Source organism: Myxocyprinus asiaticus, chromosome 39 (genome assembly GCF_019703515.2).
Source record: "Myxocyprinus asiaticus isolate MX2 ecotype Aquarium Trade chromosome 39, UBuf_Myxa_2, whole genome shotgun sequence".
Lineage (NCBI taxonomy): Eukaryota > Metazoa > Chordata > Actinopteri > Cypriniformes > Catostomidae > Myxocyprinus > Myxocyprinus asiaticus.
In genome coordinates this window covers 28,283,409-28,296,695 of record NC_059382.1, presented here as the reverse complement: position 1 = coordinate 28,296,695, position 13,287 = coordinate 28,283,409, and the positions used below count along the sequence as shown (strand labels likewise).

General features: G+C 39.6%; 1 protein-coding gene across 1 annotated transcript in view; it reads left to right on the top strand.

Moving 5' to 3' along the window:
* The window catches only part of LOC127429545 (neuronal PAS domain-containing protein 1-like), a 71,766-nt gene that overhangs the window by 29,163 nt on the left and 29,316 nt on the right, over window positions 1-13,287 (top strand). The window contains exon 4 of the mRNA XM_051678657.1: window positions 11,732-11,799. Within this exon, the coding sequence (XP_051534617.1) occupies window positions 11,732-11,799 (68 nt within the window). The remainder of the gene's footprint in view (window positions 1-11,731; window positions 11,800-13,287) is intronic.

Genomic DNA, 13,287 nt, shown 5'->3' with positions numbered 1-13,287 from the left:
CGCGAGCCCAGGAACCAGTCACCGAGCCGCGAGGGTTCAGGGAAGAGCGGTGAAATCCACTCTAACCGACGCTCGCGGCTGCCCGGGAAAGCATGTCGTCATCTCTGCGTCAGCCTGTGACTGGGCGATCGACCCCGAAGGGAGGAGCCCAGCTGAGGATTCCGACTGGACGAGCCCGTTCTCTGATGCTGCGCTCGAGAGCTCATCACTTTCGCGGGCTCCGAATAAGAGGTCGAACTCGCCGTGAGACGAGCCGGCGGACTCACCCGGAAGCCCGATCGGGGCAGACGAGCGTGCTGGGGAATGGGAGGTCCGCGGGGGGATACCCGGCGGAGGCGGTCCCATTGGGGTCCCCAAATTGCCCCCAGTGTCCCAGTGCTGGCCTCAAACCCGTGGGTAAAAGGACCGAGGCGGGAGCCTCTGGGGTGGCTCGCTTTCTTACGAAGGCGAGCCGCGACCGCAACGTTGCCATAGACATATTCTCGCAATGAGAACATGACCATCCACGAACGCTGTCTCCGCGTGAGCAGTGCCCAGACATGAAAGACAGTGATCGTGACCGTTAGAAGGCGAGAGATAACGAGCACAACCAGGAATAACACACAATCGGAAAAGCATCTTTAAAAAGACGCGTCTTTAAAAAGACGTTCCGTGTGTGCGCTCTTTTAGAGAAATATATACTCTTTTAGAGGGGAAAAATGTTCTTTCAGAAAATATACTCTCTAGTTTTTCTGCCGAAGCGCCCAGGGGCATTCTCTGCAGTGCACAAGTGCAGAGGAGGGAGAAGCCGCTGAAATGTGCCGTCAGATCCAGCAGAGATGAATGAACAGTAGTATTCAGCTCAGTGAGCATGACCGTTCGGCTCTGAAGAGAAAATCTGAATGAGTGGTTGCATACCAGCTCCTTTTATACCCGTATGTTTGGGGGAGTGGCATGCAAATACCACTCGCCAATTTTCATTGGCCTTTTATCAAAGACCAGAGGTGTCTCGGGCTCCCAAGAGTGACCCCTAGTGTCACTACATTGACACCAACGTCGCGTGAGTGACAGATAGGGAACTACGATATAGGTGTAAGTGGGTAGAGATAAACGACGCCAGTGTTTTGATGCATATAGTAGGCTATTATGTAAGTATGTGTGTATGACTTTTTTTCCATGCAAAACATGGAGGATGTTGGGCAGAATGTTAGGCTCAGTCACCATTCAATTTCAATGCTTCTTTTTTTTTTTACTGTGAAAGTAAATGGTGACTGAGGCTAGCCTAGCATCTCCTTTTATGTTCTAAAGAAGAAAGGAAGTCATACGTGTTTGGATGAACATGAGGTTGAGTAAATGATGACAGAATTGTCATTTTTGGTTGAATGATCCATTTAATTTCTGTTTTAGAAGAATTCGTAAATTAGACACCCCATGCTCCACATTTATCTGTAGTATAAAGGTCACGTTCATTAATACCAGCTCATACATAATTAAACTATTAATAAAAACTATCAAACGACACAGAAAAGCCACAGCGATCTTTACCCACTAATGAAATTATGTACTTCATAGACTCACTAACTGTATCAGATAGTGGTCTCTTGGTAGGTATTTTTTTATTTTTTTTATTTTTTTTGCGGCATCAGTCTTTTGATTATCGGCATTAAGTGTATGCTGATAGTCAAAAATATAGCAGAAATATGAAGCTCATATTTTGGTTAAAGCAATTACGTAAATTAGTTGTTAAAACAACATGGCAATTTGAGCTGTAGAGTATAATTCATCCTTATTTAGATGAGACTGTTCTACACTGAAAACAATGTTAACCTAAAAACTGTGCTTCATGTGGTAACTTCTAAGTTAATTGGTTTCATTCAAATCAACAGGGGTGCATTAAGGTACTTCTGGGCCGATTGGCTGACCTTTTCGTGGGTCAAACAGTTTCACTGTTGCGCACCATCTACGTGCTTATATCAGCATCTCCCGCTGAACGCGTGCTCTTCCCGCAGACGTCGATTTGGGAGAATAGGGTGGCGGATGCTGTGAATGGGGCCCCCCTAGGAGTTGCATATCAAAAATATTATTTATCACTGAATCAACCTGAACACATTTCTTTAAAGGGATAGTTCACCCAAAAATGAAAATTATCTTATGATTTACTCACCCTACTGGCATCCCAGATGTGTATGACATTCTTTCTTCTGCAGAACACAAATGAAGATTTTTAGAAGAAAATCTCAGCTCTGTAGGTCCTCACAATGCAAGGTGCCAAAAAATGGTGAATAGGTGCCAAAAGTTTTAAGCTCTAAAATCCACATAAAGGGAGCATAAATGTAATTCACTTGACTCCAAATCCATGTGTTCAGACACGATATGATAGGTGTGGGTGAGAAACAGTCATTTTTTTATCATAAATTCTCCTCCCTGCCCATTATGAGGTGATATGCAAGAAGAATGTGAATCACCAAAAACAGAAGAAGAAGAATGTGAAAGTGACTGAGCAGGGAGGAGAATTTATAGGAAAAAAGAGTTTAAATATTGATCTGTTTCTCACCCACACCTATCATATCGCTTATGAAGGCATGGATTAAACCACTAGTGTCATCTTGAGTACTTTTATGTTGCCCTTTTGTGGATTTTGGAGCTTCAAAATGTTGGCACCCATTCACTGTATAGACCTACAGAGCTGAGATATTCTTCTAAAAATCTTCATTTGTGTTCAGCAGAAGAAAGAAATTGATGATGAGAGAATTTTCATTTTGGGTGAATTAATCCTAATTTTAAGGGTTAGATCAAGTAGAAATACTGTAGCTCCTCAAGGTAACATGTTGCAAGTTACCACTTTTTACAGTTTAGATGGATGAACTTTTGATTATGCATTACCAATGTAATTCCTGTGGGTGGAGTTTGCCTCATGCAAACAGTGTTGTGGCAGGGAGAAGGGCGGGGCCGGGTCGTGATGCTGCACACCCGGCCCCTAATCAGGCTGATCAAGCCCTGGAGAGGGATAAAGACGACCGGAGGTGGCAGTTCCAGAGAGAGAGAGAGAGTTATGGGCAGCTGCCCGGCATGTGTTTGTGTTTGTCTTTTTGTTTAAGTTTATTATTAAATGATTATTTATGCTGTTAAGCCGGTTCTTGCCTCCTCCATTCCCTTTTACCTCGTTACAAGTATTTTATGGATAGATTTGTTTTTTGTTCCTTCTAAGCACCCTTGCACATATCATGTGAAAGTTACCAGGATTACAAGTCTTTACATTGAAGTTAAAATTACAATGGATATGAAATTACTCTGATGTCTTGCAGTTCATTCTGGCCAAGAACCACCCAATATTTAGTGGCAGGTAAATCTGAAATCGATGAAACCACAATAGTCAGACCTCACTGTTAATTTGACGAATCACTGCCCCCAATGGCTGAAGCTGGAAGTATTGTTGAACGTAAGGGACGGATAAGCTCCAATTTCAGGGGGAAATGTCCATGGAGTGGCGCCAAAAGCAAGTTTTAGTTGTAAATGATGTAATACAGTTAGCAGGAATACATATTTTAACCCTACTCCCTAACCGAAACCCTAAACGTAACCGTCAATGGAGACAAAAACAATTAGAGTGAAAGTGCAGCCTCTAAATCACAAACCATTGTTTATGTGAACGTAATTACTTCCTGGTTTTCATGGGACCAGAAACCGTGTCTCAAAGAATAGTTGCGCAACAGGGGAAGGTGAACACCTTTGAATTGATGTAAAAATGTAATGATTTAAAAATGGCAGAATGAGGTCGATTTCAGAATACATAAACATTCGGAAGCAACATGTCAATTTCCTGTGTGATCATGTTTGGCTAACTGGTGTGTTGGAATGAGCTGGGTTGGTACGGTAATGGTACATAGTTGTAACAGCACTGCTGAAATGTGAACCCCGACCCAGCGTTCAGGGTGGACAGAGCCAGTGGGTGAGAGCGTCGTGAGCAGGGGAAGGGGAGCCTGTGTGTGCTGGTAGGGGGGTATGGCTTTTGTCTGCTTCCCACGTTTCAAAAACAGGACTGAAAAATGAATAGACAAGGAAAATCAATTGCATGACCTTCACACAGGGCGAGAGTGAAAGAGAGGAAGAGAGATGGGGAGGAGGGGGAGAAGAGGAGTAATGGAGGGACTATGAGGTACAAAAAGTAAAATGGTTTTAACACAAAATAAGTGATATTTCATATCTCTGTATGTGTCGTGCGTATGGATGTGTGATGGAGCACGGCCGGCGATGAATCAGCTGATCAGCGGGAGAGCGAGATAAGGGGCAGCCGGAGGTGCCGGTTCGAGAGAGAGAGATACACGCGGCAGCGTTGTGTGTGTCTGTTTGTCTTATGTTTTATGTTGGTTTAAGTTGAGTTTTACATTAAACCTTACGTTTACTGTTCAGCTGGTTCCCGCCTCCTCCTTGCCCGTCCTTTACTTGTTAAGGTGTGCCGAAACCCGGGAGGGAGGAGGAAAGCGCTGTCGTTGAGGCCTTGCCACTGCCATCTGCCAGGGGAGCAGCGCGGCCGTCTACCTGGGGACGGAGGGGTCGCTGCTAGCCGCCGAGAGCCAGAGGAACCATGGCCGTCTGTTCGAGAAGGGGAGGAGCTAGCTGGCGTCCACCAGAGGGCAGAGGAACGGTTGAGGACCAGGCGACAGTGCATCCGGGAGCCGGCAAGCAAGCTCTTCTCTCTCTCTCTCTCCTCTCTCTATCTCTCTCTCTCTCTCTCTGTCTCCACTTGCCCATTTCCTCTCCCTACGCCTCCCTTCATCTCTCCCCCAGGTTTGCAGGAGGCGGGGTGGACCACCGGCTGACAGAATGGCCAGAAGGGCAGCATCTCCCCTCCAGAGATGGGGGGGAGGTAGTCAGACTGGTGGACTGAATCGGGGGGGGTAGGAGTGTGACGAGGAGGAGGGCGTGGCCAGGCTGTGATGGAGCACGGCCGGAGCTGAATCAGCTGATCAATGGGACAGCGAGATAAGGGGCAGCCGGAGACGCCGGTTTGAGAGAGAGAGAGATGCATGCGGCCGCTTTGTTTGTGTCTGTTTGTCTTATGTTTTATGTTGTTTAAAGTTGAGTTTTACATTAAACCTTATGTTTACTGTTCAGCCAGTTCCCGCCTCCTCCTTGCCCGTCCTTTACTTGTTACAGCTGGTAACCGGTTAATAACCGGTTAATTTCTTTCTGATCATTTTTTTAAGAAACCAAAGGCTAATTTTCACTTCCTGTAGCCGTAAAAATGGGGCTTCACTCTCTTTAGTTGAACATGATAATCATGTGCTTTGATTCTGAAGGAAACTGCTGCATCACACATTTCTTTGTCTTAATTTACGTCGTTGTGAATGCAGCCTTCCGTGACATCCTGAAGACCATTTTGGCGCCTATATATGAAATTACTAAATATACATGCATGATTAATCCAGAGGCAAGAAACAATATCGAGGTAAAAAGTACATTTCTCAGCTGTTTTCAAGTCTTTACTGAATTATTGTTAGATATGATGCATTAATACAGATTTGATGCTGCCGGTTCTGACCGAGAAGCAGATCTGTAATTAAATAATTAAATTAAAATTATTAAACAATGATTAAATATATATATATATATATATATATATATATATATATATATATATATATATATATATATATATATATATTTTTTTTTTTTATTTATTTATTTATTTATTTATTTATTTTTTTTTACATAATATATATTGTACATAAAGAATAATATGACGTTTAGTCCATTCGTGCCCATGCAGTGTGTGGATGCATGCAGGAGAGAGAGATTTTGGCTATTCATTGATTTTAGAGGGCCAGATGTATATTTGAAATATTTAAATTACTGTATTTTTGGGGGATATTTTTAGAATTAAAAATACATTTATTGAAAAGATGTTATTTTATATAGGCTACTTTTGGGTGTGAGGCAAGTGCCTTAATTTGACCTTGTTTCTTTTAGCCAGATCTGGGAACACTGCAACTGGTATTTCACCCACCCTTAGCACAGACCGTTAATAACCATTGTTTTATTTTATTCTTACCGGTTACCGATTGGAAAGGATGCAGCGGAACACTCAAACCGGAACGAAAAGATGCTCAGAATGAACTGAAGTGAAAAACATTTTCTTTTTAGTCCCTGAAATCTTGATGTCTGTTGTACATTCATGAGCGCTATGAGCGAAGCTTGTTCACAGTGGCACGGGTGTTCAGGTGTGAGAACTTGCATTGTTTACTGCAAAAAAAAAATTTCCTCGCATGAACACACGTGCCACTTTGAACAAGCTGCTCCCATAGCACTCAGGAACGCACAACGGACATCAAGATTTTCACACAAAAAAAAATGTCTTTCCCAAACATATCTAATGCTTTCAGAAGACTTGTAATGTGCCACAGAAGTCTCATGGACTACTATAGAGCTGTTCAGCTGTAACCTCAATTTGTAGGTGAACTCAGTAGGCTAATTCATCAGAGTATGTTGCTTCAATACGGCTTCAAATTTCAAATTCACATTTGAGGTATGACTGAGTATAATTTACGGAATGACTATTTGCAGCCATCTATTTGTAAACAGCATCTGCCACACTGGTCAAACCATATAAATATACAACAAACTAGAAAACAGATGCCGCTGCAGTGGCATGGAGTGTAACGACGGTGTGTGAATGTGTGCTGTTGTCCCAGTGACCATGGTTCGATTTCACCTTTTATCCCACTTGTTTTCTGTCCGATTTCCTGTTTCCACTCTTAATATTTCCTTTAATACTACTTAAAATAATAGATAAAAATGTATATAAATGTCTATTTCATCGCAGTGATTTGGTCATGGTGAACGTCGGGGAGTGCAGAGAAGGGTTTAATCCGGAGGCGGGGTCTGTCGATCGCACTCATTCCCGTGGTTCGGCATCACTTGTGTGTAGATTGTTATGTTGTTCTGTTCATGTGTGTAGGCTTATGTTGTAGAACAAAATATCCACGTATTGAAAAGACAGACAGCAACAGTGATTAAATCATGTGTGTTCTGCTTAAGAATTAAGTTATATGGGTTTGGAACAACTAGAGGGTGAATAAAATATAACAGAATTTTCATTTTTGGGAACAGTTCCTTTAATATAACTATTAACATAAAATATTATAAGCATTGACTATTGTAGCACAAACGATTTGGCTCCTGTAGCTCAGCTGGTAGAGCAAGGCGCTAGAAATGCCTAGGACATGGGTTCAAATTCCACTGAATGCATCAATGTTCAATGTTGCTTTAGATAAAAATATTTGTGAAATGTTATTTTATTACAGTTTTTCAGTTTTGAGAAATTAAGAATTTCTGACATTTGTACCCATTTTGCTCTTTGTCCAAGTCTCACTCTCTCTATCTTTCTGTCACACTTTTTTTTAGCATTCTTCTTTTATTCGTTTGTCTTACTCTCCCTTCTGCCAGTTCTCAGTGTCTGTCTCTCTCTCTTAATTCCAAGCATTTAGAGCACTGAGGGCTTTTAAGGGACGTTAATTGCACTCAAAATATGTTCGACCGTGCTAGTAGAGAGGTAATGTCTGAGAGAGAGAGAGAGAGAGAGAGAGAGAGAGAGAGGGAGGGATGGCAGAGTTAAAGGATAATTGCAGTGGAGAGGGATGTTGTGACTGGAGATGTTTTCTCCCTCTCTTTCTATCTGTCTGAGACTCATTCCTCTTGTCTACATCCGCGAGTTTGGCTGGGGGGTTTATCCACCACCCTGCAAACAAGTTGCTAGGTGATCGGCCTACGATTCCCATCAGCCAACTGGATTGAGCAAATTAACGCAGAATGAATGGCCAGCCTTGCAGTTCCCATAGTAACCTTCTAACTTGGTTAAAAGGTTTTTGTCTTGAAGGAGGGGGGAGAGGGGAAAGAGGAGAAAGAGAGAGAGCAAATAAATGAAAGAGAATAGAAGTGAGGAAGGAAGGAAGCATAATTACTTTAGTCCTTTCGTTTTTTATTATGGTGGAACGTTAATGTCGAGAAGATCCTCAGAGCTGACCCATAAGTCAAGCCTTGATTAATTTAGGACAGTTCATATGATGTGGTCTTGGAAGAAGTTGATGAGAAATGTTCATATTGAAATTTCTGACTTTTCATTGCAGATTTTGGTATGTTGGCAAATGTCCAGAGGCAGTTTTATTGCTCTGAGGTTGCAGGAGACAGTGGATATCTTTGTTGCGTTCCCTTAAAATATCAACGTTGTCTCAGATGTTTCTCCTAAAATTCCTCTAGAGAAATAAAAATAGAAAACTGTAAGTGAGACAATTGCTAATATGCAGTAAAACCATTCTGCTCTCATAGAATCACGTTACTATACCTAAAGTTTTGCAAAATTATTATTACGTGGCTCGTATTTATCGTGGCAGTTTCCTGGTGTAATGAACACTAAGGCACTAAAACAACTATGACTTTTATTCAGTTTCACAAAAATTATGAGTGAAATGGCAAATTATTAGTTAATAAACACTTTTCACCCTTTTCCTCACAGAATGGTGTCTTATGATATCAAAGCACTTTTACTATAATGAAGTAGCCTACTTGTACGGCGATACTTTTAACATAGACACAGCTCAAACGCAGCTGGACAGAGGACAACTCCGAATGCAAATGTCTCTTTCAAAGTTTCAAACTACTTTTAGTTTTGTTTATGATGCGACACAACCAAAATGAGATGCTCCAACGGAACATTTAACTCTCTATTAGCGCCACTTTGTGGACATTTAACCCCGGAACTGCCGTGAAACGTGTAATGAGCCACGTAATTTCATTTTGCAAAAAATGTTGCCATTGTCATGCAATTTTCATGAGATCAGGCTGATAATATGAAGTATAATCAAATGAATTTACCACAAAAAAAAAAAAAAAAAAAAAAGGGGAAAAAGACCTACAACTTAATGTATTATTGTGTATTGTGTACACAACACACAGTGTATTGCTATTCAGTGTATATGAAGCAACAAACCATTAAAACTACACACAGGTAAAGTTTGATTTGCTTTACTTAATAGATCCTGTTTACCACAAGGCTGAGAAACTATTACATCATTCTCTCCCTCCACCCTGTTGGGCCCAGTTCAACTTCACATTTGCCTTTGCTGTTGCGGCTGACTTTGGGAAATGAGGGCTGGCCATTATCCATCCATCAGGCAGTATGGCTCCTGTCAGCCCTGCCCCAAAGCTGGACTGCATCACTCACAGCCTCTGTGGGAAGACCCTCTGTGTTTGTATGGGGGGGTAGGGGTTGGGGGGGGGGGGTGGTTTGCTAAGCTATTCAATCCCTTATGTGCATGTGACCCCCAAAGACAAACAACCGGTGCTCTGTATACCATCCCTACCTTACACACACACCCATACACACCACACGTACTGAGTGGTGATCCCGTCCTCTGTGACAAACCCCCTTTTCAGGCCTCTGAAGGGGGCAGACTCATTGATATTCCTGTGAGGGGACCCTATTTTAATAGCGCCACTGCTTTTTCGGGTGTGTGGTTAGGGTGTAGGGACACATTTGTGTTTGAATTTGTGCTATGGTGTGTTTTCTTACAAATTCTGAAGAAACTGTTTGCCAAAAAAAAAATTTGTCATCATTTACTCACCTTAATGGTTTTCTATCTTTTGTGGAACACAAAAGGAGATGTTTCCAAGAATGTTCATGGTGCTGTTTTTCATACATTGACCACGTTTACATGCACTTATTAAGAAGGTTTATTACAGGTTTTTTGCAGAAAGCGATGTTCTGAAACGTCATGTAGACAGGAATGCTGTTTTCTTGCAATAAGCCGCTTTCTGGTGTCCATGTAAAAGTAGTCATTGAAAGTGATTGAGGACAGATGCTATCAAGGTCCAAAAATGACAAAAAGTACCTTAACAGTAGTCCATATGACTCGTTTTCTATATTCTCAGTCCTCTCAAGTCATATGTTAGCTTTGTGAGAAGAACAGTCCGAAATCAAAGTCGTTATTAACTGAAAATCTTTCCCTCGCTGTAGGTCTCTAATCACATTTGCGCTTCTCCATATTCAAATGTGACTAGTCAAGACATGTTGTTCCAGATTTAACAGCATAGATGCCACACACCATTGGTTCTTGCATATCTTATAATCGAATTTGATGCACTACTATTAAATATGCAATATTGTAAATGAGATTAGAGAGCAACAGCAGAGAGGAAGATTTTCAATGAATAATAATTTAAATTTGCTATTGTATTGTGCCACAAAGCTATTTTATGGCTTCAGAAGACTTGGAATATAGTGCATGTCATATGGACTATTTTTATGCTGCTTTTTTTGTCATTTTTATAGCCCAACAGCCCCGTCCCCATTAATGTACTTTTTTGGAAAAGAGCAGCTTGGACATTTTAGTAAATTACTATTTTATTAACTATTTTTGACCCCCAGAACTTTCAGCTCTCCAAAGCTCTCACATTGGATGGAAAAGTCTTCGGATAGGAATAGGGCATAGGGATGATCACTTCTGAATGGGATGCACCTATTGCCATCTCACTGCTCACCGCTACTGGGCGGGGCTACAGAAGTAATAAGGTACAGTAGGCATTGATGTGTTGTTGTGGAGGCGGTCTGATGCAAATGTCTACCACACTGTGACATCACAATATGGAGGACGTAGAGAACAAGTCATTTTGGCAGCTTGGTTTCAACAAATGCTCTTTTTGCACTGAGGAGGAAGTTTTGAGTTCTGAAACTACAGTATGTTTTATAGTACAATGACCTGTTATGAGTTAAAAGATCATGGAAAATTTAATTACTCATGTCATGTACAGAGCTTGCGTAGAGTATGCTTTAGCCTTTACAGTATATTATGGCCGGAACAATAAAGAGAAAAAACTGTAAAGAGATTTGCAGTCTTTCTCTTGTTTAGTAGTAACTCAGTAATTCCTGTCATAGTCCTCTCAAAACAGTTATTGATTTCCACAACCATCCCAGCCACACAACCTGCTGTGAGTGCAGGGAATTTCAACAGGGTTTTCAGAGTGCAAGATCAAGTGAGGCATGTTTGAAATGCTCCTCGAATGTCATTTATGTGATTTGTAAATGTGTTTATTTTGTGATGACAGGCGGTCAAGGATGCTATTGTGTTGTGAGGGTGCATTAGCATGTCTCTGTCTGTGTTACCAGCTCAAATAAGCAGCAGCGTTTCTGACACTCGCTGTCTTTGAGTCTCTCTGAAACACCAGTGAGGAAATGGGAGGGTGTATTGAAGCGTATTAGCAATTTCTTTGTCCTGTATATTAATCTAATAGTGGAACTTTGCCATCAATATGCTTCCGATATGTTGATGAGAATATGAGAATATTTTGTAAAAATATTTTAATGTTTATGTCAGAGAGGTAGGAGTTACCTTTTATTGCTATAATGAAATAATATTCACACTAATACTACTTTAAATTTTATGTCTATTCATATGTAAGTTCTTAGTACAGTAAATGCTTTTTTTTGCCATAGTGATACAACAATATTCATGATTATTATCATTTTATTTCAGTTACATTTATGACCAATTTCAGTGATTTATTGATCTATTGTTAAGGTAATGTAAATTTCACTGCATAAAAATCAAGATTAATTACACTCTGTGATAAATAAGGTAAACCTTATTTTTCTGTTATACAAATAAGGTATAAAGGCATTTAGCTCAAGTTGTTTGAACATTATGGTATTGCTTTCCTAAAGTGTTTTCATTTGTGTCCATGTCTTATTTTGGTGTAGTGAGAAGAACAAGTCATTCATTGACCACAGACATATTTGAGCAGCACCTGGGAGCTCATCTACTACAGGTAAACATACACTCCAGTGTACAGTATTTCATAATTTATTTATTTATTTTACATATGTGTAAGTCGTTGTTATTAATGTCAGTCTTATTATGTGGATCTCTTATATATATATATATATATATATATATATATATATATATATATATATATATATATATATATATATATACACACTACCAGTCAAAAGTTTTGACACACTTGACTGAAATGAAAAAATGTTTCTCATGATCTTAAAAATCTTTTGATCTGAAGGCGTATGCTTAAATGTTTGAAATTAGTTTTGTAGACAAAAATATAATTGTGCCACCATATAAATTTATTTCATTATAATACTAAAATGTAATAAAAAAATAAATAAAAAAAAAAAGTTTTTGAAATCGATGACTTGGACCAAATAATAAAGAAAAGCAGCCAATAAGTGCCCAGCATATAGATGGGAACTCCTTCAATACTGTTTAAAAAGTATCCCAGGGTGATACCTCAAGAAGTTGGTTGAGAAAATGTCAAGAGTTCATGTCTGCAAATTCTAGGCAAAGGGTGATTACTTTGAAGATGCTAAAATATAACACAGTTTTGATTTATTTTTGATTTTGTTTAGCCACAACATAATTCCCATAGTTCCATTTATGTTATTCCATAGTTTTGATGACTTCACTATTATTCTAAAATGTGAAAAAAAAACAAAAAAAAAAACATTATAATAAAAAATGAGTAAGTGTTTCAAAACTTTTGACTGGTAGTGTATACTGTATATATATATATATATATATATATATATATATATATATATATATATATATATATTTTATTTTATTTTATTTTTTTTTTAACATTGGCGGCCAAAAGTTTGGAATAATGTACAGATTTTGCTCTTTCGGAAGGAAATTGGTACTTTAATTCACCAAAGTGGCATTCAGCTGATCACAAAGTATAGTCAGGACATTACTGATGTAAAAAACAGCACCATCACTATTTGAAAAAAGTCATTTTTGATCAAATCTAGACAGACCTCATTTCCAGCAGCCATCACTGCAACACCTTGTCCTTGAATAATCATGCTAAATTGCTAATTTGGTACTAGAAAATCACTTGTCATTATATCAAACACAGTTGAAAGCTATTTGGTTCGTTAAATGAAGCTTAACATTATCTTTGTGTTTGTTTTTGAGTTGCCACAGTATGCAATAGACTGGCATGTCTTAAGGTCAATATTAGATCAAAAATGGCAAAAAAGAAACAGCTTTCTCTAGAAACTCGTCAGTCAATCATTGTTTTGAGGAATGAAGGCTATACAATGCATGAAATTGCCAAAAAACTGAAGATTTCATACAAAGGTGTACACTACAGTTTTCAAAGACAAAGGACAACTGGTTCTAACAAGGACAGAAAGAGATGTGGAAGGCCAGATGTACAACTAAACAAGAGGATAAGTACATCAGAGTCTCTAGTTTGAGAAATAGACGCCTCACATGTCCTCAGCTGACAGCT